The 26944-nt window shown below is 37.8% G+C and overlaps 2 protein-coding genes across 4 annotated transcripts in view; one reads left to right on the forward strand and one right to left on the reverse strand.

Annotated features, from left to right (window-relative positions):
* LOC120427667 (inositol polyphosphate-5-phosphatase A) overlaps positions 1-13939 on the reverse strand; it is a 50678-nt gene extending 36739 nt beyond the window's left edge. The window contains exon 1 of one of the 3 annotated variants that reach the window (XM_039592545.2): positions 13098-13930. In XM_039592545.2, the coding sequence (XP_039448479.1) occupies positions 13098-13190 (93 nt within the window). In that variant the 5' untranslated portion in view covers positions 13191-13930. Of the gene's footprint in view, positions 1-13097 lie in introns of all 3 variants that reach the window. The other 2 variants (XM_039592544.2, XM_039592546.2) reach the window with 2 other exon arrangements.
* A 4147-nt stretch (positions 13940-18086) lies between these two features.
* On the forward strand, positions 18087-19306 carry LOC120427669 (replication protein A 32 kDa subunit-like). The gene is made up of 3 exons (XM_039592549.2): positions 18087-18250; positions 18312-18963; positions 19037-19306. Exons 1-3 carry the CDS (start codon positions 18238-18240, stop codon positions 19116-19118), a joined length of 747 nt encoding a protein of 248 aa, XP_039448483.1. The 5' UTR covers positions 18087-18237; the 3' UTR covers positions 19119-19306.
* Positions 19307-26944: the final 7638 nt, after the last annotated feature.

Below are 26944 nucleotides of genomic sequence, written 5' to 3' on the forward strand. Positions count from 1 at the left end.
TCAATTCTACCTGAATCAAACTGGCAACAGAATTTTTATTTTTTTCAATAAACCAAAAATTTAAAAATTTTAATTTTTATATTGAAAAAACATAAAAAATCTAAAAAGTTTCATAGCCTAATTTTTTTTAAATTCTGTAATTTTTGGAATTTTGTTAATTTGATTTTAATAAAATTGGTATTCATTTGAATTGTTAAGCAGATGTTTTAAAAATAATGAGTTGTAATGTTATGTTAAATTAATATAACAAATCTCAATACATTAAAAAAATCGCTCCTTGAAGATTATTTCAAAGTTTCGTATGAAAAACAAAATCAATAATTTTTAGAAGAAAATTTTCTTCATTAACAACTTCTTAGAAATTGATGTTTTCGCACTCAACGAAAAAGATTGAATTTATTTAATTCCTAATAATATTTTCCTTTGTAATTTGAAAGAAATTCTATCGTTCTCAATTATTTATTTTTATAAAAATTGCTATCCGCGCAAAATCCGCGCCTGAGCAAAATTAGCCAGCAAATCCGCGCCAGATCAACCCTGGAATTACTGAGTTAGTGAATGGCAAAGTGAGCGAGAGTGTGAGTGAGTGAATAACTGAGTGAGCGAGTAAGTGAATTTTTGATTTGAGAGTGAGTAAGCGAATGACTTAGTGAGTGAGTGAGTATAGAAATGATCAAATGAGAGATTATACGAGATCATGACTACACCCAAAGGAAATATATATATAAAAATCTGCAACAGTGGGTTTGCTGCAGAAAATGTTACATTTTATAACAGTCAAGCTTATAGCTCATTTTTGCCGCGTGTTAACACATATCAACACATATATAATTCTCGCGCGTCCCCGAGCAACACTCCATAGAGATGAATATCAATCATGCAAAAATGGAATAGTGAAAATATTCGAAACCGGTATTTTTTGAAGTAATTTTCTGATCGTCTTCGGTTAAGTTGTAGGTATTGATGAGGATTATTAAAAAAATAGGTACACAAATTTGTTTTTAGCCAAATTAATCAACTTTAAAAAAATAATAAAAATATAAAAAAATATATAAAAAAATAACAATCCATAGTCTCAACATTTGAATGAAAAAAGAGTTTTAAAATGCATTTTACACTAGTTCAGTTGTTTTGCAATCATCAGTTTTATTTTTTTAAAGATTTGACGAAAACTAATATTGTAGCGAAAACAAAACTGTTTTGCGGTACTGTACATCGAAAATTTGCAAAAAAAATTCGAGAGCTTTTTAATAAACCAAAACATTTTCAAAATGATTCTAAAAACAAGGGAATGCATTTTAAATTGATTTTAGTTGATTGTACTTGAGTTTAAATTGATATTTTGAAGTTTAAAAAAATATATTTTGTGGCCCCCTGATTTTTTTAAACTTAAAAAAAAAAACATTGTACCTACCTTAGCTACAAGATTAGTATTATTAATTCAAACTTTTTTTAACATGCCTAATAACAGAAATTTATGCAAAAACTTTTTGATTCTTTTATGTTTTATTTTGATTTTTTATAGGAGGAATACTAATTTTATTTATTTTTGTTACTTATTTATCTTCAAATGAAATATTTTTAATATTATTTTAATAAACATTTATTTCAATTATATTTTTTCATTTATTGTAATTTTGTACTTTTAAAATTGAATAAACTTTTATAATAGAAAATTTTACAAAAAAACAATGATAGAATTCAATTATTTAATCAAATTAATGTATTTTTTGGAACTAATTTTATTACTTTATTATTGATTAATAATCTATTTTTAAACATTTTGTATTTACAAATTTGGAATAATGACTTGGATTAGATATTATCAATTATTTTGTCTTCGAATCTATGTATATTTTGAATTGAATACGCACATCACATCACATTCATTGCAAATTTTATTTCATGTTATCGTAGTAATGTAGTAATTTGTGTAATAAATCATCAAATTTGTTTTTCCACAAATAAAACAATATCAGCGAACAGAAATTTACATCGTTGCAAATGTAGATAAATTCAGGTAAAATTACACCCAAAAAAGCCGATCTATATTTTCAAAACAGCAAAACAGTGAAAACAGTGCCCATTTTCAAAGTTTTAGTTAAGTATTTTTTGATTGTTATTTGAAATTTTAACATAAAAAATTAAGTCAATTTTGTTTTTTTACATAATTTAGATATTTTTGAAAAAAATTTCGCCACATTCTGGAAATTTCTGAAACGATGGACATATAAAAAATAATGATGTTTTTTTGGAGTTAATTTTTAAGTGACAAAAAGTGATTTAAAAAAAACAGCAATTTTTTCACAAATCAATTTCAATGCCAAAGTTCAAAAACAAACGTTTATCACTCTTCCAACCGTAACCATAATCCCCCTGGCGGCCAAATCATCGAGCATAGCAAAAACCCACCAACCCGAAACTGAAAATCCCCTTTTTGGAGAGCGCCGCGGCGATGACTTCATACTTTTCATTACTACCGGCCTCAAACGGAAATGGCAACGACAACAACAACAGAACTACCAACAATGTGACCCACTTCCAGCAGAGAGCAGATTTGCAGCGCACTTGCCCTCCGGGCAGAAGTCGTCGTTAGTTGCTTGGTGCGCTCCAAGTTGCACTTTGGGGTGCAATATTGTCATTTTTTTAAAGAGCAAAAAAAAAAGACGGTCACTGAGCGATTAGAGCCCTCCACTTTACGGGTAGAAGCAAGTCGAACCAGTCAGACAGGATGCCACCACCGGATCGGAGTCGGTGTGCCGGTTTTTGACTGCACTGTTGAAAGATCTTGACTCGAAAATCCAGTAGCGACATCTATTGATTGCTAGCTTAAAGTTGAACTTGCATGCAAGACTTGCTTATCGGTGCACCGACATCTAGTGGTGACTAGCAAAAACATGTTTTAAACCTTTTTTACAGTGTCCACCGAATTAAATAAAAATCACCAGAGCTGTCACTTTGGCTGATCCGCGCGTGTCGCGCGCGCTCATTTAACCTGTCAAGTGTTCTTCTGGTGGCAGCCACCAGTTCGACCAGTATTTTCCTTATTTTTTCCACGCTGAATCCAAAAAAAAAGTTTAAAACACCTGGCGAGGAGGTTTGACAACCCGCGACGACGACATAAACGTGAGAGAAGTTTAAAGATCTGCCCCATAGTTTTGCTTTTGTGAGTGATTTGGAATTCGTTCCGTTCGGCGATTTTGTTGGAATGTGGCCAGAAATGTGTGGCGTTCCGACAGGTTTCAAACAGCCCAAATAAATGATGACCTGGAGGCACTAGGCGAAAATTGTATTAGGAACCAATTTGGGAAAAGTGGAATTGGGAAAAATCAATCACACTTGGCATTGTTTCAAGGTGATGAAATCTCGAGCATAAATTGTTTTTCTTTTTTTACGGTAAAAAAGGAGTGCAGAATAAAACAGTCATTTAGAATTACAAACTTAATTTAGCTTCTGTAAATTAAAATAAACTTTAAAATTTTAGTATGGACATGTTCCAAATTTCAGAAAAAAAATTTTGTTTAACTTTTAATGCTAAAAACAGAAAAAAATAGTTAATAAGACGTATTGAAAACAAAATTTCGAACAAAATCGATTGTCAAGGAGGTATTAGACTACGGCAAACAAACAAACAAACTCGCACATTTTGACAGTTTGCCAGTTTGTCTGCGTTGTTTGTTCGCCAACATTTGTTTGCAGAAACGTCAGCTTGCATACATTTTGTCTTGTTTGCGAGTTTGGCAAACTGTCAAACGCGTAAAAGTGCGAGTTTGTTGGTTTGTTGCATTAACAAAATTATTTATTTATTTTTGTTTTCGATTTGTTAATTCCTATTTTTTAAATAGTATTTGTGTGTTAATATTCTTGACTATTTTGTATTAATATTATTTAGGCCGTTGCTAATATTTTTCATAGTTTATTGTTTTTCTTTAATACCCTCCCCATTTAAAAAACATTTAAAAAAGAATGGTAAAGAAAAAGTTGAAAAATTTAAAACATATAAGATTAAACAATCAAATTAGAAAAAAAATGAAAACATGCATGATGAAAATTTTTAAAAAATATGAGATTCAAAGAACTTAAATGAAAAGTTTTTTATAATTAAAAAAAAATCTAATATTTAAAGCTTGAAAATACCTAAAACAATACAAATCCAAATTTCAGGAATTTGAAAATTTAAAAATATGAATATAAAAAAAAAGTTAAGGTGTTTTCAAAACTCCTAAAAATTTTAAATTTCCAAAAATCCAAAAAAAAGAGGTATATATAAATTTTCTTCAAACAATAAAGAAAATTAAACATAAAAAAAATAAAAACACCAAATTCGAAAATTCATATTTTTGAATGCTTTGAAGTTTAATAATTTCCAAATTTAATTAAAATGCTGAAAAATTCAAAAATTCTTGAATTTAAAAATTTCAAAAGCCAAAATATTCAGAAACTCAGAAAGCATAAGAAATTTAAATGTATAATTTTCTTAATTTTAAAAAGGAAATTTGAAATTTTATGAATTTAAACAATATAAAAAAAATATTGAAATGATTTTATAAAATTCCAAATTTGAAAATAGTTTAAAAAATTTTAAAATTGAAATGTTGGAAAATTCAAAAATTCCTGAATTAAAAAAAAATTAAAAGAGATAATAATCAAGAACTCAGAATGCATAAGAAATTAAAATGTAAAAAAAAAACTCAAAGTATTTTTTAAATTTTTATTTCGGAATTTCTGATAAATTCTGGTTTAAATTTTCAAAAGGCCCTAAACCTATGACTTAAGGGTTGTTTTGAAAATTTACTCTAGAATTATTTTTTTTATTTTGTAAGTGTTTGATTTATTGTATTTATTTTTTAAGTATTTCTGTATTAATTTTTTTTTTAAATTTTTTTTTTGACAGCTGGTTTTTTGCTAATTTTTTTTTAATTAAAAAATAAATACTTAAAAATTAAACAATCAAATTAGAAAAAAAATTAAAACATCCATGATATTTTTTTTTTTTAAATATGAGATTCAAAGAACTTAAATGAAAAGTTTTTTATAATTAAAAAAACTTCTAATATTTAAAGCTTGGAAATACCTAAAACAATACAAATCCAAATTTCAGGAATTTGAAAATTTAAAAATATGAATATAAAAAAAAGTTAAGGTGTTTTCAAAACTCCTAAAAATTTTAAATTTCCAAAAATCCAAAAAAAAGAGGTATAAATAAATTTTCCTCAAACAATAAAGAAAATTAAACATAAAAAATTAAAACACCAAATTCGAAAATTCATATTTTTAAATGCTTTGAGGTTTAATGATTTCCAAATTTAATTAAAAAACTGCAAAATTCAAAAATTCTTAGATTTAAAAATTTCAAAAGCAAAAATATTTATGAACTCAGAAAGCATAAGAAATTTAAATGCATAATTTTCTTAATTTTAAAAAGGAAATTTGAAATTTTATGAATTCAAACAATATAAAAAAAATACTGAAATGATTTTATAAAATTCCAAATTTGAATATTGTTTAAAAAAATTCAAAATTGAAATGCTGGAAAATTCAAAAATTCCTGAATTAAAAAAAATGTAAAAGAGATAATAATCAAGAACTCAGAATGCATAAGAAATTAAAATGTAAAAAAAAACTCAAAGTCCTATTTTTTTAATTTTCATTTCGGAATTTCTGATAAATTCTGGTTTAAATTTTCAAAAGGCCCTAAACCTATGACTTAAGGGTTGTTTTGAAAATTTACTCTAGAATTATTTTTTTTATTTTGTAAGTGTTTGATTTATTGTATTTATTTTTTAAGTATTTCTGTATTAATTTTTTTTTAAATTTTTTTTTTGACAGCTGGTTTTTTGCTAATTTTTTTTTAATTAAAAAATAAATACTTAAAAATTAAAACAAATAAAAAATTCAAAGCATATAAAAGTAAAAAATCATCATATAAATAAATAAAAATCATATAAATAAAAAATCTTAAATGGATTTATTGTATTTGTTTTTTAAGTATTTCTGTATTACTTTTCATTATTTTTAAATATTTTTTTACAGCTGATTTTTTCATTATTTTTTTTATTTAAAAAATTAATACTTAAAAATTAAAAGAAATACAAAATTAAAAGCATATAAAAGTAAAAAATCTAATAAAAAATCTTAAATTGAAAAAAACCTGAAAAAATATTTATTTAACAATAAAAGAATAAATTCCTACATAAAAAATAGAAAAATTTAAAGTTTTGAAAAATCGAAAAAAGAAGCTTCATAAATTTTAAACTCAATACTTTTAAAAAAGAAATTTGAAATTTCAGGAAGAAAAAAAAAATCCAAGGAATTCGAAAAACAAAAATTTTCAAATTTTGTATTATTGAAAAAAGTAAATGCATTTTTATAATTCCTGAAAATTCTTAAATGCAAAAATTCTAAAACATGAAAATTCTAAATTTTTCAAAATATAAAAAAGTAAGATAAGTTTTTTTAGAATAAAAAAAAAACAAAATAAAAAACAAACATACAAAATTCCAAAAATCAGATATTTAAATGTTATGAATCCAAATTTGAAAATCGAAAGTTGAAAAAAAATTAATCAAAAAATTTTAACGAAAGAACTCAGAACTCAAATGAAAACTTCAAATATTTAAAGCTTGGAAATACCTGAAACAATAAAAATCCAACTTTCAGGAATTTGAAAGTTTTAAAATATGAATACAAAAAAAATAAGGTGTTTTCAAAAATACTAAAAAATTTAAATTTCAAAAAATTTAAAAAAGAGGTATAATTAAATTTTCTTCAAAGAATAAAGATAATTAAACATACAAAAATTTAAAACACCAAATTCGAAAATTCATATTTTTAAATGCATTGAAGTTTAATAAATTCCAAATTTAATTAAAATGCTGGAAAATTCAAAAATTCTTGAAGTTAAAAATTTCAAAAGCAAAAATATTCAGGAACTCAGAAAGCATACAAAATTTAAATGTATAATTTTCTTAATTTTAAAAAGGAAATTTGAAATTTTATGAATTTAATAAATTGTAAAAGAGATAATAATCAAGAACTCAGAATGCATAAGAAATCAAAATGTTAAAAAAAAACTCAAGTATTTTTTTCTGTTTCTGAGGTTCCAATTTGGACATTTTTTAACTTTATTTTTTTTTATTTCGGGATTTCTGATAAATTCTGGTTTAAATTTTCAAAAGGCCCTATCCGCATAGGAAACCTATGACTTAAGGGTTGTTTTGAAAATTTACTCTAGAATATTTTTTTTTATTTTGTAAATGTTTGATTTATTGTATTTATTTTTTTGGTATTTCTGTATTAATTTTCTTTTTTACTGTACTTTTTTAATTTTTCTATTTTTGATTTATTTTATACCAAATTTTTTAATTAATTTTAGTTTCAACATAACAATTACATTACATTACAAAAGGCATTATTTTTAAATATTTTTTTTGACAGCTGATTTTTTCTAATCTTATTTTTTTAATTTAAAAAATAAATACTTAAAAATTTAAACAAAAATTAGAAAATAAGAAAATTAAAAGCATATAAAAATAAAAACTCAAATGAAAAATCGAAAATTGAAAAAAAAACCTGAATAAATATTTAATGAACAATAAAAAAATAAATTTCTACATAGAGGGGCAACCATGGGTGGTCTCTCATGCTCATGCTCATGCTCAATAAAAAAATATATTCCTACATAAAAAAATTAAAATTCTGAAAAAATGAAAAAAAGCTTCAAAAATTTTAAATTCAATAATTTTAAAAAAGAAATATGAAATTTCAGGAAGAAAAAATATAAAATCATAGGAATTCGAAAAAATAAAATTTGAAAATTTTGTATTATTGAAAATTAAAAGCATTTTTATAATTCCTGAAAAGCAAAAAGGTTCAGGTTTTATAATTCTAATTTTTTTTAAATATAAAAAGTAAGATAAGTTTTTTTTAAATAAAAAAAACAAAATAAAAAAACAAACATACAAAATTCTAAAAATTAGATATTTAAATGTTATGAAATTAAAAAAAAATCCAAATTTGAAAATCGAAAGTTGAAAAAAAAATTATTCAAAAATTTTAAACGAAAGAAATTTTAGAACACAGAAACCGAAAAAAATATAAAAATTCTAAACATTAAAAAATCAAAGCTTTTATTCTAAATTTTAAAATTATCAAATTCAAGAGTTCCAAAAATCCAAAATTCCAAAAAATAAAAAATATAAATACAAAAAATCTAAAATTCTAGAACTGAAGTGAAATTAACATAATATAATTTTAAGAATTGAAAAATTCTAAAATACACGATTTCTTTTTTTAAACTAGAAGAACTTTTTTTGTAACTTGATTTCAAAAAGTCTTTTAAAAACAGGTTTTAGGCAACTTTTTATTAAATACACACCAGCAATATCGCTGCCAAAATAACGGCAATATTATTGTCTTTTATGCCAAAACGATGTATTTTCAGCTATAAACATAAATACAGTATTTTTTCAGAAAATATAAACTTCCAAATTTGCAGTTGACCCTATACGAATGATTTTTATCATTTTTTTACCAAACAGAAATTCATCAATCCGGCATGTTGAACATTTCATCAAACAATTTTTTACATTTTAAAATTTTTATTCAACATTGTAGTTTATTACAAAATGTGCTCCCCCTTTTTATTGTTATGCCATGTAACTCACTTACTTACTTTTTCGATTTTGCAAAAAAAAAAATATTATAATAATTAAAATTTCGGATTACAAAGAGAAACATAAACGTTTTAAGTTACATTCTGGTTTAGTTGTTAAACATTAGAAAAGTGAAGACAAAATTTTGAATAATCGTTTTATTGGCCTTAGACATTCGGATTGTGTTCGCCATCGCGTCCGTTTCCGAGGCTCTTCAAGCGTAAAATAAAAATTCCTGACAATTGGCAACACTGGTTGCTGCGATTGGCAAACCCCCCGCGCCGCTGTCAAAACGTCAACGGCGAAAAGCAACGGCAACCTGATCATCAGATTTAGCGCGAACGAAAGGCGCGCGCAAAGAAGGGGAGAAAAAGGAAACCGAACCAAAATTCATTCCGTTCGCAAACTTTGTTCAGTACAGATGTAAATAAATCGGTCGTTTTAGAAATTTGTTAGAGAAAACGAGTGTTTCACTGCCGTGCCAGAACGTGGTTTACAGTCCCGCGAAAATAGAATCAAAATCGTCCCGGGTTGAGGCAATCGGCCGCAACATTTGGTCCATTCGTACCGGACATTTGGACATTCGACCGTCGGATCCGCGAGTGAAGTGTTCAGTGGATTCCGGAAAATCGTGCGAGCGGAAGAACACAACCGGAAAAAGATTTCGAGTGTGTGCTCTGGAAGTGAGAAAAGATCCTTCCGGAAGGCGACTCCGTGGCCTGCAACGGCGGAAACAGTGGCGGCAAGAGCCCGCAAAAGAAGTGCCAGAAAGTTTCGTGGAGTGAGTGAGCAATGAAGAAGCGCAGCGACGCCATTTTGTAGTGGTTCCCACGAGTGGAACAATCCGTAGAGTGCAGGCGGCACAAGCGTTGCTGGTCTGACTCTATGTGGCGGTCGCTCCTGAAGCTGCACACGGAACCGGAAAGCGAAGAAGAAGTTGAGGAGAAGAAACCCGTCGTCGAAGTGCTAGTGCCGTCCCCAGTGAAACCGCTGACGCCGAAGAAGCTGTGGGAGAAAAAGAAGGCAAAGATGGCGGACGGTGAAATCAAGGCGCTTTCGAAGAAGCGAAGCTTGGTGAAGGGAAAGCTCACGCGAGTTTTGCATGCCGTGCAACCAAGCGCCCAGCCAGGTGCCCAAGCAGGCGCCCAACCACGGGAAGCCGACGTGGCCCCGCCGCAGCTGAGAGTCCATCAGCGCAACGTGGAGAAATACTACGGTGAGTGTCACGAAATTCACGACAAGATTTTGGACCTGGTGGAGACAGATGAGGTGTCCAAACAGCAGGAGGAAAAGTGGTTGGAGTTCGAGCAGCTCTACAACCGAACGCTGGTCGCGTTGGAAATGCTGCTGACCGCGCATGAAAGATCTGCCCAGGTTGTGCTTCCGGCTGTCCAAGCCGCACAACAGGTCATTATCCACCAGCAAGCGTTGCGTGCTCCACTCCCAACGTTCGACGGACGTTACGAGAACTGGTCAAAGTTCAAGGCCATGTTCCAGGACTTGATGCGCAATTCGTCCGATTCCGATGCCGTCAAGCTGTACCACCTGGACAAGGCGCTCGTTGGTGAAGCGGAAGGGAAGATCGACCTACGAACCATCCAGGATAATAACTACCGGGGAGCGTGGAAGGAACTGGAGGAGCAGTACGAGAACACGCGGCTGATCATCGATCTCCACATCCAAGGCATCTTGCAGCTGAAAAAGATGGAAAAGCGGTCATCGACGGAGTTGCGAGATGTCGTAGAGCGGTGTTCCAGGCACGTCGAAGGTCTACGCTTCCACAAGCAAGAGCTGTTGGGAGTGTCGGAGCTCATCGTGGTCAACATCCTCGCAGCTGCCCTGGACCGCGAGACACGAGAGCTCTGGGAAGCGACGATTGAGAAGGGTGAGCTACCGACATATCAAGCGACCGTTGACTTCTTGAGGAAGCGATGCCACATTCTCGAGCGATGTGAGCTGTCCGACCCAGAGGCATCTGCTGTCAAGCCGACAGTCTCTAAGATGCCATCTGCCACGAAACCTTCGGTGAATGTGTTCACTGCGGCCACGACCACAAGCGAGGTGGTGTGCGAGCTTTGCGGTGGCAACCATCCGAATTACAAGTGCAGTGCCTTCTGTAGCATGTCAGTCCCACAGAGGCTGGAGAAGGTGAGAGAGACACGAGCCTGCTACAACTGCCTGAGAACCGGCCATCTGGTCAGGAAGTGTCCCTCCGAGAGGACGTGTAAGTGTGGAGAGAGGCACCACAACCTACTCCACAAGGACTCACCGAAAGAACAAGCATCGCCGAAGTCTGAGGCTGCGCCCAAGCCTCCACTAGCCACTGAACAAGCGGCCAATGGTTCCAGCAACGAAAACGCCGACGCCAGCGAGGAGCAGACGACGTCGTGCTGCAACAGCGGGCTGCTGCAAACCTCCCGACCTGTGCTGTTGCAGACAGTAGTCGTTAACGTGGTGGACAAGCACGGTCGACTGCACCCGTGTCGCGCACTCCTGGATTCCGGATCGCAAGCCCACATCCTGTCAGCGGCGATGGCACGTAAGCTCGAGCTACCGCTGACGAAGTGCAACGTGATGCTGATTGGAGCAAACGCCGTCAAGACACCGGCGAGGAGCAGCGTCATCCTGAACCTCTCTTCAAGATACACCAACTTCCGGGATAGCATTTCCTGTCTCATCTCGGAGAAGCCAACTGGGATTATTCCATCCGTGAGAATTGACACGTCTGGATGGAAAATTCCAAGTGGCGTTCGCCTCGCAGATCCGCAGTTCTTCGAACCCAACGACATTGACCTGGTGATTGCGTCCAACTACGTGTGGGATCTGCTGAGGTCGGACAAGGTGAAGCTGCTCAACGGCGCCGTCACGCTCCGAGAGACAGATCTGGGATGGATAGTCACGGGCACCTATGACCCGCTCGACCAGGTGAGTCTTCCTATCGTCCATTCCAATAATGTGCGCCTGGATATCCTGGAAGATGCCGTAGAAGAATTAGTATCAGTTGAAGAGCTGACAGACTCAACACCCCCCTCCGCCGAGAATTTCGAAAAGCTTGTCTCACCAACCCACCGCAGCGACGAGAGCAGCCGCTGCGTTATTCAACTTCCGTTCAGAAATACCGTCGACGACCAGTCCCAAGCCTTGAGAAGATTCACCCAGCTTGAACGCAGTCGTTCCGATCCACCTGGCTCGAAATCACAGTACTCTGTCATCACCGACAACCCCGCCTGGGTAGACCCACTGCCAGAATGGATGATGATGGAGTGGCTCGAATGCCCGAGATCGTTGAATGAGCTCAAAGACATCACCACCCCGCTCCGTGGTGTTGAGTCGGACGCCGTCCGTAGCGAAGACAAGCTTCCACCAAAAACCGTTGAGCTGATCGACCATCCTGCACCGTCCTGCGGCGGCTTAAAGCTGGCCATCGTCGAAATACCATCCGGGGAGCGAACCAGTTACTCCGGGTCATTTGTGACGAAGACTTGCGGTTTGAAGGAGTTTCAGCTTCGCAGCCGGGCGGGAGAATGTTCGCCATCGCGTCCGTTTCCGAGGCTCTTCAAGCGTAAAATAAAAATTTCTGACAATTGGCAACACTGGTTGCTGCGATTGGCAAACCCCCCGCGCCGCTGTCAAAACGTCAACGGCGAAAAGCAACGGCAACCTGATCATCAGATTTAGCGCGAACGAAAAGCGCGCGCAAAGAAGGGGAGAAAAAGGAAACCGAACCAAAATTCATTCCGTTCGCAAACTTTGTTCAGTACAGATGTAAATAAATCGGTCGTTTTAGAAATTTGTTAGAGAAAACGAGTGTTTCACTGCCGTGCCAGAACGTGGTTTACAGTCCCGCGAAAATAGAATCAAAATCGTCCCGGGTTGAGGCAATCGGCCGCAACAGATTGAATTTGCACAATTTAAAGAAGACCAATAACTAATAACCACTTAAAAAATAACAAAAAATTGGCGTTCCAACAAAATTATTTTATATGAATTCTTTAATGATATAAAAACAAAAATTTAAGATTGATTTTTTTATTGTTTGTTATTTTTTACTTGAAACTTGAATGCTGCAACCTTTCATAAGATGGAAAACTGCGAAAAACAAGCATAAAAAAATAGTTTAAAAAATGTAAAAGCAAATGGTTTAAACATAAGGATTCAAGTTTGTAGAAGAGGCCGAAAGGTATGTAATAAGATTTTTTTTAATAAACGAGAATTATTGCATAAAAAAAACACTAAGCACGTAATAAAGGAAACAAGGCATGTTGAGTCAATTGTAGAAAACCATATTTTTTCCTTTTAATAAAAGTTGATAATAATTTAAAATTATGATATTCCAAATATTTTCAAACAATTAGTAACATTTCCCTCTTCTTTCCCCTCAACAACCCCACCCGTTTACGTTCCCCTCCTTCTTTCCCCACTCCATGTTGCTCTTGAACTTACGTCCTCAAAAACGCTCCCGACGTTGGCCGTGACGAGAAGAAATGGCAGCGACGACGGCGAGGAGGAGCAGGTGGAGGAGCTCTGGTTTTCCATCTTGCCTTTCCCGTTCCCCTTTCAACGGCTTTTCCGTTTGACTTGAGGAGTATGTTTATGATTCCGCGTGTGTCCTCTCCCCGCCTCTTGTTGCTCTTTGTCCCCACCACACCCTCGGGAAGATTGTTGTTTACTTTTCGCGCTGCTTTTCCTCACTTTTCTTTTGCGCGAGCCAAGATATTGTGATGAATTTTTCAAGAATCAGAAGGGGAGGGGGAGCAGCCTCTCTTCCGTGCCTAATGGGTCTGCTGCACTTGACAATTTTGGCCACTCATCACGGACGGGGGGAACCAACTTTCGGGCGTGGGACCACGAACTTTTTTTTCTCGATTTATTTACACTGCGATGACGAGGGAGGAGGCGCTTTCACTTTTCATTTTTTTTTAAATACATTTTTATCGGACAATCGCGCAAGCACAAACACACACACACTTAATCCGGTCGTGGCCAAACAGGATCTCCGGATTGACCTTCCCCCGCGCGCAAAAATCAAACCCGAAATCTTCAAACAATGTTGACGTTTTATTGATCTTCCTTCGCCAAGTGGCGCGAATCACAGCAGGCCAGCTGAAGCCACTATTCGGAGGAGGAAATGGCCATTAAACTTTTTAACACTCCCGTGGAACGATCCAGGACCGGAAATCTGGACTTGAAGATTGAGTGCGCGACGGCGAGGAGAATCGAAACTTTCTGTTGAGGAATTTGCTGTGCGGCAGCTGCGCCCGGACTCTGCCCCTCTTTTGACCGCGCGTTTCCCCGGAGCAGAAATTGTCCACCACCACAGGAGTGCTGCACTCCGAAGACGACGACGGCGACCGACTCGACCAAAAGATGAACGGGAACTGCTTGAAAAATTTTGACGTTGACGCTGCTGTTGTGCGCGGGGTTGACAGTTTGAAAACAAAAATGATGATTGCACGCTCAGCTGGAAAGACTCAGTGCGGAGTTATTTTTACTCTATTTCGTCATAACTCATATTAGAGCTTAATTATTTTTTATGATTGCATAAAAAACACTTTTGGTCCTGGATTCGATTCTCATTTGCTCTCAACGAGAAATTCTACACTCAGCCAAAACAACTTTTAAATTTCATAAGGTCTCCCATATAAACGATATCAAAATCACCTTTTATTTATTCTATATGTTTGCTCTATGATTCATTGTTGCTCCTATTGATTTTATATGGTGAGCTTATGAAATCTACCAACATTGAATATGTGAAAAAGCCATATGGCAGACCATATGAAAACACATTTTATGATGGCGAAACAAACAGGACAGTCGAAAGGAGAGATTATGAATAGATTTGAAAACGTAAGTTTAAATGAATTGTTTCGTTTTTAATACAACTAATCTGTTTTTTGTTGTTCCAGGTGCATTTTGAATAGAATATAACCGAAAATCAACGAAAATGTTGCGGTTCTATATGGTACCTACTCGGCACACCGAATCCAGAGTTGTCGCTCCGGAAAGCAGAGACATTGCCGAATTCGTATAATATGCCATACGCTGAGACAGAATAACGTGAGTGTTTTGAAGTAAACTAAATGAATCAAAGTTAACAAAATGTAATACATTTCAGCGCAAACATCGCCGCCATCTGACGGGACCGGATCGCTAAATCTATGTTAGGCTCTGACGTAACACATCGAGAACTCGACCAAGCAATGGCACCGGACGAAGTGACACACATCGTTCCGTGACGAACCTGGTCCACAAGAGAAGAAGTTGGTAAACCCTCGTGTGTGCTGCGATTGGCCAACTAGTTCGTGTGCTACGGCCCTGCTGAGTTGGTCTTCGAAACAGGCGCCATCAAAATCACTCCGTCTCATAATCGGAACGATTTTCACCAGCTGTCGTCAAGCACGTTCCTATAGCATCTTGAAGTTCACCGGAACGAAGCAACTCAACGCTATGAAGGCCGTGACCGCACTTATTCATTTGAAGGGTCCGCACAAGAGAATTGTCGACAAGATCATTCCGAAAACGCATACTAAGACGATGACGGAACCAGGGTGTCAAACGGACTCCTTCGGGAACGACACAACAATGAAGAGGTAGAAGGCCACTAGAAAGCTGGGGGCTAACAAGTCTGTCCTGGCCAAATTAAGACTCCTCCGATTGACCGAAATATTGCTCCCGGTGCGGCTTGAACAATTAAGCAATCTTGCCTGAACCGTTAACAGAAGAATGCGGAAAGGCATTCCATCAGCTTAACGTTACGGGTCTTAGATTTATAAGGAATAAGTGCTCTGTTCTGTTTGTTCTATAATTGTAATTTATTTGAAATAAACATTAACATATCAGCAAAAAATCAATGTATTCTCAATAAAAATAATTTAAATACATTCATAAGTTTGCAATATAAGTATTAAAATTTGCGAAATTCTCTCATCTGAATTTTATAAGGTTTGCATATGAAAGCAAACAACTCTCCAACATTATATTTATAAGGTTTGCTTATGGAAAAAAAATCAATTCGTTTTCCTATAAAATCTATATGGCTAGCGTATGGAAAAAATCTATATGGTTTACCTATGGCTAGTAAGAAGTTTTTTGGCTGAGTGTAGGAAATATTGTATCTAGAGTCTGTTATCTGTATAGGTAAAGGTCCATCCATCAAGAGTTTGGGATTCCCAGAAACACGTGCACCTTGAATTTCCGAAAATATTTAGACAGGGCTTAATGCAAGGGGGTTGACACATCGAATTATTCCAGAATGATGGTGGAATGATTCCATTTTTCCAAAATTATTGCTAATTTAATTTTTGAGTGTTAGCGCTGATCTTCTGTCAAACTGCGAAAAAAAGTAAACATGCTACTTAAATCAAATCGTATGTCGCTGAAAAATTTAATTGTCCGCAAAAGTTCAAGGCGAAATCCCGCCGGAATCTACTACAACTGACCGAGGTAGATAACCTGGAACCGGAAGCTGTCAGAATCACGCACCCCGTGGTGCTGCTGAGCATGGAGGCCCACAATAACCGGATGGGGAAGATGGACAACCGCATCGGTGCTGCTCGGCTGCTAGCGGATCTAGGACGCGCTGGATATTTCTTCCTCAACCACGACTACCTGGAGATTTTGTACAGCATGGTAAAGAAGGCATGAAGGCTGCTGAGGGAGGCAAGATGAATCTGGCCGCTGCCCCAAGACCGAACTAACCAAGAAGGGTTCTACTTCAAGAAGGGAACAGCGGAAAAGGCTGCTGATGCCGACGCCAAGACCAAGAAGTCTGCGGTCATCGCCAAGAAACCAACCCCAGTGCAACTGGAGCTGCTGCTGCCTAGAATAAGGGCTTAATGGTTTCTCTCCAAAGTTTATAAATATATAGAATTGGGTTCAAAAATGATGCTTAAATTAATGATATTATTGTTCGTCACTTTTTAGTTTTACTTTGACCAACCAACGGGGTACAAACTAAAAAAGTGTCAAACCAAAAAGTGATCACCCGAGTTTGAATGTGTTGTGTTGAGTAGCAGAACAGAGCGAAGAATGTCGATTGAAATTTCCGCCCTTTGAGGTTATGTATGCGAATTCTGTTTTGTAAAATTCCAGCGTTCAAACAACTTTTGAGCAAAAATTCGAGCTGATACTTTGTTAACTTTTGATGCTCTATCATTTTAAACAATATAATTTTTTCAACATTTTTTTTTTAATTTATTGCGTTAATTTATAGAGGGCAAAAAGTTTACACTCGTACTACTTGAATTTTTTCTTAAAGGTTGTTCTAAGAGCTGTAAATTCAATTTTAAGTTTGCATTCCTATGTAACCGAACAGCGAAAATTTGAATCGTCATTCTTCGATGCTTTGCGCCATCGGTCGGAATTTTTGAGCTTTTAATCGCGAATAGCTTATTAAAAAAAACTTTTAGAATATGCAATAATGCAGAAAGCGTCAAAATGTACATGATACCTTTTTAAATGATGCCGTCGAATTCAAGGGCATTTCAGTGAGCAAAAGAGTTTCTTAATTTTTCCCAGAGTAACAAGAGTTTCTCAATGTTCCTCCGAGTTACTCCGGTTCAAGGTATGTAGATTAGTAAGATGAGGCGGGTTTTCAAGCTGTCAAAATAATTAGTTAGCATAAAACCCAAATTTTGGTGGATTCCAATCCCACCTATAAGGATCAACCTGGGTTTTACAAAAGTCTTTTGTTGTTTTGAAAAAGCTGCTTTGGCGTTTAGCGTTGATCCAACAAAAATCATGATTTTCAAATCAACAAAACGTGCAATATTGTCCGTTTCTCTCGAAGGTACACGCCGCGCGGTATTTCAGAATGTGCCGCAGACACTGTTGCCAGCGATTTTCTGTGTGTGTGTGTGTGGTCCAATCCAATACCCGCTGGCCGGCAGCGAAATTATGGGAAAGCATAGTTTGTATCAGACTTGGTTATGCTGATACAGCTTATCTCAGTCCCGGGTATTAGGTGGTGTCAGCCCTCGCGTTGCTTCCAGTGACGCATTTCAGAATGACAGAGCTCCTTGCGGTCCAATTCCGAGGTCCACTGTTGCCAGCGATTTTCTGCACTCAAAACATTCCCAGCAACAATGCCATGCAATTCGAAAAAGAAGATCAACAAACGAGTCAACAAAAACAAAACGCACAGTATGGGGTTTGACAGCGCGCATTTGCCGAAAGTGCGGTGCGTCGTTTCGAGGCTGGTATGCCGCGTGTCCTTTTCGGGAATACGCGCAATAATATCACAAACTTAAGCTTAATTTTAGAATTCAAAATTAAGTAAATAATTTTAATCAAACACTCTCATCCGAAACCACTAACATAACATTTCCATCAGCACATTCCCTCATCAACGTGTACGTTGCTTGCTCTGCGTGTTGTGGATCACTTTTGTGGATCGCGTCATCATTTTTCCGTGCAGCTGTCAGTTTTGGCGCGTTTACAAAACAGCTTGAAGAGTCTCCTTTTGTGTTCAGCTTGCGATTCACGAGCAGATTTCGAATTTACCGGAAAATTCCTGTTCAAATCCGCGACCAGGGTTTGTAGTTGTTGTGTAGATTCTGACTAGTTTTCTCAACTCGCAAAAATGAACGATAGCTGTAAGTATTTTTGATTAATTCTTTATTTTGAGATGTTTCTCATTTGGTCCTCTTGCCGCAGTCGGTGGCGGCGGCTTCAACGCGTCCACGGCCGGTGGCGCCAAGGACGAGAACAAAGCAGAGGGCGTTCTGCCGCTGATGGTGCGCCACATTCTGGAATCGCCCGAGGCGGGCATCCAGCTGTTTGGCTTCCAGTACGCCATGGTCACGTTCGTGGGCATCGTGCGGCACATTGACCACTCCTCGACGAAGGTCACGTACCGGGTGGAGGACCACACCGGCCAGGTCGATGCGCACCTCTGGCTGGAGGAAGGGGACAACATGAACATCCCGGGGGTCTTGATTAACACGTACGTGCGGATTGTTGGTTCCGTGCGCTCCCAGGGCGGCTCGAAGGCGGTGATGATCTTCAAGATTGCGCAGGTCGATTCGCCGAACGAGGTGACGACGCACCTGCTGGAGGTGTTGAACGCCCGGTACAAGGGCGAAGCGTACGCCAAGAGTGCCGGAATTGCGGGAGGGTCTCGGGAGGGTGGTTCCGGAGAGGGAAGCGCCAGCGGCGGTGGCTTCATGGACAACGAAGCGAACTCGATGGGGCTGTCCGGGAAGCAGCTGGTCGTTTACAAGGCCATCAAGAGTCACATGTCGGACATTGGCATCAGCCGGAAGGAGCTGCAGTCCAAGTTCCCGCACATCAGCCCGTCGGAGATGCAGTGAGTAGTCGGGGTTGAATGGTTTGGAGTTGGTTGCGATTGCTAAACATTCGATTCTTTATTTTTTCTACAGGAGCATCACCGATTACATGACCCAGGAGGGCATCGTGTACACCAGCGTGGATTCGGACCACTTCCTGTGCGTTGATTCGTAAGGTGTGATCACCAGCAAGGTATTGTTCACTTATTTTTTACACCAACAACTATGTTATATGTTATTACTCTATTAAACCTAAGGGCAACAAATGACCAAGAAGGTTAAAGTTGCCAGAAATAAACAAATCAACAAAACAACAACATCTATAAAACCAAACTCACATAAAAATCGGTAGCTGTAGATGAAGTTTGGAGTCTTCTGATTTCTTTCACAAGAATGGATGACATCCCATTTGAGGCTTCATGCTAAGAGTTTCCTTCAGTTCAATGGAAGAAAGGAATGGCAATCTAATAAGTTTACTGCTCCATGTCTCAAGAACCTTGGTTATCGAATATGTCTCCAAATGCTTCTGCGCTTCGATACTGGGTGAGCTCTATTTGTTCAACAACAATATCAACTACCTCAATCTCCGTAACATATTTTAAATGTAAACAGCTTGGGAAACAGTGAGATTAACGATTTTTTTTCCAGAAATTTCTGATAAAAATATTCAATAAAAGTTGTTTGCCACTTTTTATCAGAACTTTGAACTGTCACTTGAGCAAAAGGGATAGACCGTTTGCTTACTATTGAGGTTACATATTTGAATCTTTAAATTTTTATATGTAGGCAACTTGGTCATAAAACACATGTGAGCACATATACCGGCACATGGAACAAAATGGGTTCCCCTTTTCCCTTCCCAAGCGTCGGAAATGTGTAGTGGGTGTCGGGACACTTCGCATAGACGCCCTTGCTCCCATCGCGTCACTAAGGGTATGGAGCGACGAGAACTAAACTACCGCAAAGTGGCTTGTCGAGGAATTCAAGAGTATGCCGAAACCCTTCCCGAGCCGTTCGATCATCAGTTCGCAGGTGTTCACAAAGGAGCTCTCAGAGTCGGGACCGATAGCTAAGGATGAAATACAGTCAAACCTCTTTTTACGCGAATTTTGGTTCTCGCGTAAAAAAAAATCGCGTAAAAAAAGTTCGCGTTATTTTGAATTTTTCGCGTAAAAAAAGTTCGCGCTATTTTGAATTGCTCGCGCAAAAAGAGTTTTCAGAATTTTTTAGTTTTATAAAGTATTATATTTTTTTTAATAATAATAATGTAATTCCGGGTTATTCAAATAGCTACAGTGACCTGCGCTGTATATTCTACAGCATGTTGGGATGTTCTGGGTTATCCAAGAACTTCCGGAAGTAATGAACTGATTATCTACCTGTTCAACAAGGGTCTGTACCAGTGTATCCACCATCGTAATAATTGCAGGTAGCTTCCGTGACCTACGATGGTTACCTTGTGATCTGTTAGAATGTACTAGGTCATCCAAGAACTCCCGGAAGTTATGGCCTGGATATATACCTGATCAACGGGGATCTGTATGCCCATATTAACCATCGGTATAGCTTCAGATAGCTTCAGTGGACCACGATGGACATTCTGTGGCATGTTGGATTGTTTTGGGTCATCCAGGAACTCTCGGATGTCATGGCCAGGATATCTACCGGATCAACGTGGGTCTATATGGGTGAATTAACCATCGATATAGCTTCAGATAGCTTCAGTGGACCACGATGGACATCCTGCGGCATGTTCGATTGTTTTGGGTCATCCAGGAACTCCCGGAAGTCATGGCCAGGATATCTATCTGTTCAACGGGTGTTTGTACCGGTGTATCCACCATCGATATAGCATCAGGTAGCTTCAGTGAGGCACGATGGACTCTCTGCGATCTGTTAGAATGTACGAGGTCATCCAGGAACTCCCGGAAGTTATGGCCTGGATATCTACCTGATCAACGGGGGTCTGTATGGCTATATTAACCATCGGTATAGCTTCAGGTAGCTTCAGCGGACCACGATGAACACTCTGCGGCATGTTGGATTGTTTTGGGTCATCCAGGAACTCCCGGATGTCATGGCCTGGATATCTACCGGATCAACGGGGGTCTATATGGGTGAATTAACCATCGGTATAGCTTCAGGTAGCTTCAGTGAGCCACGATGGACTCTCTGCGATCTGTTAGAATGTACGAGGTCATCCAAAAACTCCCGGAATCATGGCCTGGATATCTACCTGTTCAACGGGGGTGTGTATGGCCATATTAACCAGCGGTATAGCTTCAGGTAGCTTCAGTCGACCACGGTGGACACTCTGTGGCTTGTTGGATTGTTTTGGGTCATCCAGGAACTCTCGGAAGTCATGGCCTGGATATCTACCTGATCAACGCATAAATGTCCCATTAGAACTAGCATTCGTATTTGAGGACGAGTTCCTGGATGTCTCTACACAATCTAACATGTCACAAATTGTCCATCGTGGGCCACTTAAGGTACCTGAAGCTATACCGATGGTTAATTCACCCATATAGACCCCCGTTGATCCGGTAGATATCCAGGCCATGACATCCGGGAGTTCCTGGATGACCCAAAACAATCCAACATGCCGCAGAGTGTCCATCGTGGTCCGCTGAAGCTATCTGAAGCTAAACCGATGGTTAATTCACCCATATAGACCCCCGTTGATCCAGCAGATATCCAGGCCATAACTTCCGGGAGTTCTTGGATGACCCAAAACAATCCAACATGCCACAGGATGTCCATCGTGGTCCACTGAAGCTATCTGAAGCTATACCGATAGTTTATTCACCCATATAGACCCCCGTTGATCCGGTAGATATCCAGGCCATGACATCCGGGAGTTCCTGGATGACCCAAAATAATCCAACATGCCGCAGAGTGTTCATCGTGGTCCGCTGAAGCTACCTGAAGCTATACCGATGGTTAATATAGCCATACAGACCCCCGTTGATCAGGTAGATATCCAGGCCATGACTTCCGGGAGTTCCTGGATGACCCAAAACAATCCAACATGCCGCAGAGTGTTCATCGTGGTCCGCTGAAGCTACCTGAAGCTATACCGATGGTTAATATAGCCATACAGACCCCCGTTGATCAGGTAGATATCCAGGCCATGACATCTGGGAGTTCCTGGATGACCTCGCACATTCTAACAGATCGCAGAGAGTCCATCGTGGTCCGCTGAAGCTACCTGAAGCTATACCGATGGTTAATATAGCCATACAGACCCCCGTTGATCAGGTAGATATCCAGGCCATGACATCTGGGAGTTCCTGGACAACCTCGTACATTCTAACAGATTGCAGAGAGTCCATCGTGGTCCGCTGAAGCTACCTGAAGCTATACCGATAGTTAATATAGCCATATAGACTCCCGTTGATCAGGTAGATATCCAGGTCATGACTTCCGGGAGTTTCTGAATGACCTCGTACATTCTAACAGATCGCAGAGAGTCCATCGTGGTCCGCTGAAGCTACCTGAAGCTATACCGATGGTTAATATAGCCATATAGACTCCCGTTGATCCGGTAGATATCCAGGTCATGACTTCCGGGAGTTCCTGAATGACCTCGTACATTCTAACAGATCGCAGAGAGTCCATTGTGGTCCGCTGAAGCTACCTGAAGCTATACCGATGGTTAATATAGCCATACAGACCCCCGTTGATTAGGTAGATATCCAGGCCATGACTTCCGGAAGTTCCTGGATAACCTCGTACATTCTAACAGATCGCAGAGAGTCCATCGTGGCTCACTGAAGCTACTTGAAGCTATATCGATGGTGGATACACCGGTACAAACACCCGTTGAACAGATAGATATTCTATTCGTGACTTCCGGATGTTCTTAGTTGTCCAGAACATCCCAATATGATGTAGAGTATACCGAAGCTACTGATGGTAAAAACCTTGATTGTGGTCCCCGTTGAACAGGAAGATATGACCATAATGGTTAAGACTTCCGACAGTTTAGAATCGGACCGCGTTATTTTGAATTTTTCGCGTAAATTGAGTTCGCGTTATTTTGAATTCTTCGCGTAAATAAAACCGCGTAAAAAAAATTTCGCGTAAAAGGAGGTCGCGTAAAAAGAGGTTTGACTGTAATGGTTTCCTTCGACGTAACAGCACTGTTCCCAAGCATACCAGTAAACAACGCAATAGGAACTTTACGGGATTGGCTGCAATCACAATACGAGGGAGAACCATGGAGACAAAAAACGATCCAGTATATAACATTCGCCAAATTATGCATGGAACAGAGCTACTTCCAGTTCAGGGATTGCATCTACCAACAGAAGATGGGAGCATCGATGGGTAACCCACTGTCACCGTTCCTGAGCGATGTTTATATGGCAGCTTTGGAACACGAACTACAGACCAAAAACCTACTACCAGAACGTTGGTGGAGATACGTAGATGACGTCTTCTGCATCATCAAAGGGATTAACTAACAACGTTACTGGACACCATAAACAGTGCACGCAAGAGCATCAAGTTCACTTACGAAATGGAAGTCGAAGGAATGTTACCTTTCTTAGACAGCCGGATCCTAAGAGAACCAGGTTGCCCATCTTTGTTTACTTTCGAGATCTACAGGAAGCCGACAAACACCAGAAGAACAATCCCAGCTACGTCAAACCATTCATTCCAACATAAGATGGCAGCATATCATTATTTCATACATAGGATGACAACTTTACCCCTCAGCGAAGCAGTAAAACAGAAAGAATTGGATTACAATGATTACATATTTGAAACAGCGGAAATCAACGGTTACATCTTAGGTTCAACGAAAGACCCCATACCGACTTTAGGCAAACCCGGCATCTACGAGGTATCCTGCGGCCACTGTGATATGAGCTACATTGGACAAACTAAGAGATTGCTGCAAACCAAGTTGGATGAGCATAACACATATGTCAGAATTGCCAAGGAGGAAAAACGGAAAGGATTTGTCCCCCATTTCAGGTCAGCGGTAACCGAACACATCATCGAGGAAAAACATAACATCACAACTAGCGACGCGGTCATCTTAAGACACATCACAAACCCATCGAAGCTGGCTGTCGCCGAAAGTTTGGAAATCTTCAAGGCAGGCAACAAACTTTACTCAACAAGGATTCAGGTAACGGCTCAACGTGGCTGTTTAAGCTGTTACCTATACAGACACAAAAGAAGAACGAGGAGGTACAGTAACTACAAATACGGATACACCAGCGATGAACCTTCAATCGAGAAAAGAACACTAATGAAGTCTGCAAGTACCTAGTAGAGAAAATACGTATCTGTCAAGATATTAAAAATATATAGCGGAATTAAAAGGAACAACTCGTGTCTTTGTATTCACAGTAAACTACCGTCATCAGGAGTGACATTGGGTCTGGGGGATTAAAATGCTTAGGACCAAAAATTTTAACAAAACACCGCGACAAAAGAAATAGCAACAGATAAACACGACTCAACGCTAGGAAAGATTTCAGGAGAAAACAATACACAGTAAATAACAATAAGTTTTTGATAAGAAGGCAAAGATTGTTGTGCCTTGGGCCTTGCCAGGGGAGTATTATATAGATCGTTATAGTACTCATTTGTCAAGGAGCATGGATAGTTCCGTCATGGTAATGAAATTGAGGGTTTAATTGTATTGTTCCGAATACTGTTAAAACTTCCATTTTATTAACACAATGGATATCGTTCCATGCTGATGAGAACCCGCTTTGCCGTAGCACCAAGGCTTATCGATGTCTTTTGGCTTAACCATCTAGAAGTCGCGTATTTTGGGCACTCTTAAAATGTCCTTACAACGTGTGTACAATGAATACTAACGCGACTGCTGGTGAGTTAAGCTGGCGTCGAGACCAAGAGGTTCTCCGATAGTGGAAATATCACAAATGTACAACAAACCGCTACATATGTGACTTTTCCCCTATCGAATGTGGGAGTTAGGTTAGGACTTAGTTTTCAAAAAAATAGTTTCTCATTCGAATTCCAAATTAAAATTAAAATAGGGTCTTTGAAGATTTTACATTTAGTAATTTTAGGAATTAGATTAAAGATAACAATTATCAGAATTACATTAGGCAGTCAGCGGGGCAAGTAATACAGCCAGAATCGTTAATTTTCATTCATGTTGAGTACTGTTCTGATTTGTCAAAGTTGCCATAGCGTCTCGATCAATCAATAATGAAATGATATCGGACAAAATTCGTTAATCTGTTGAACTAACGGTTCTCGGATTATGGTTGTATCGACCATTGTTGCGAATCGAGGATCTACTGGAGTTTTGACGATCAAATGGAGCCTAACATTTCAAAAGGGCGCATGGGTTTTGTGAGCAGGATAGTGTGTCCCTTTCACTTAAATGATAGTTTTCATATAGTGTGAGAGGGTTACACTCTTGTTTACAAGAGTTATATGCCCTAATGAAATGGAAGGCACGAAATGGTCGTCTATTTTCTCATTCACGACGCCTGTTTAACTGTTCACGTCGACGCCTGGAACTGTTCATTTATGTTTTTGGTTTTGGCAGAAATGCTTCTAGGTGCAATGTACGACAAGACTACTGACGGACGTGACAGGACGAGGACCCCGTTTAGAGGTTTTAACATCGAGATTTGCATTCCACAAACAAGTTATTTTATCTTTCGTTTTCCAGTGCGATTTTTGATTCCATTTAGATTTGGAATGCATAATAGTGTTTTGCTTTTTTTAATAACTGCTTTAGAGTTCCTTAATTAGGTTTTAAATATAGATAAACGTAACCGTTCAATCAATCCAAGTTCTTACCACTCACACCTACACTAATTTTCTTTCACCTTCCCCCTCCCGATCCCCTATATCTTCCGGTGGTGTTCATTTTGTATGCAATACTAGTTCGGCCACTACCCTTTTTTCCACAAGAAACCGGACTTGGATTGACTTGAGGCCGCGTCCCCCACCTTGCTCCGTAAAACGAAAACGAACGAAGAAGGCAAAAGGTCTATTCCCGTACTTGCAGAATTGCAGAATTTCTGCAGCTTCTGCAGAATTCTGCAGCCAGCATAAGTCACTTTTTTGCAGCACGTTCCCGTACTTTTCAGCTCGCTCTCTTCATCTCTCTCTTTTGCAGAAGTTCTGCAAGGAGAGAAGCGTCAAAAAATTTGCCCGGGTAGCGCGTTCCAGTACTTTTTCTGCAATATTGTACACAGTTGAGTGGATTTACTCAAACTGGGTATTATTTTTTTTAATTATTTCAAAATATTAAAAAAAAATGGTTGACAAAAAAATAATTGAAAGAAGTTTATCTCTTGAACTGGGACATTATTTGTTTTATGCAGCACAACATTTTATTAATTTAAAAAATCAAGGATGTATTATTTATTAATTAACTAGAAATTAATTATGCTTAGGTAAAAATTAATATTAGAAACAACTCAAATTTTGTACATTAGGTAAACAATTTTACAAATGGGAGTGGCAGGTACGTTTAATAAACTGCCGTTCTACGCGAGGTTCTACGCATAATTGTCCCATGTCAGTTTTTGACGATTTTGACTTTATGCCATTTTCAAGTCTGATGTGTACTTTAAGAAAAACACATAAAATCTGGTACTTTGTTCGGAAACTCATCAAAAACAACACCAAGTCTGTTTGTCCCATCGTTGAACTTCTACGCATAATTGTCCCACCAAGTATTTTCTTACACGGAATCATTAGTTTTACTAACCATTATGCCTTGTTTATCTGTTGTATAGCAAGAGGATCACAAATAAGGGTGATAAACTGCTAAATGGAGACCTATTCACCCTATGTGTCCCTAATTAGAACGGCAGTAAATATGATAAAAAAAGACAAACAAAGGTTTTATATAGAACCTTAAATACATGTTTAATAGCAGAATGTTTAAAAGATTATTCAGGATAACATAAATAAATTATGACTGGATGTCACATGAAAGAACAAGGGTGACGAAGTAAAATTGACAAATAAAATAAATGATCACAA

Source organism: Culex pipiens, chromosome 1, assembly GCF_016801865.2.
Source record: "Culex pipiens pallens isolate TS chromosome 1, TS_CPP_V2, whole genome shotgun sequence".
Lineage (NCBI taxonomy): Eukaryota > Metazoa > Arthropoda > Insecta > Diptera > Culicidae > Culex > Culex pipiens.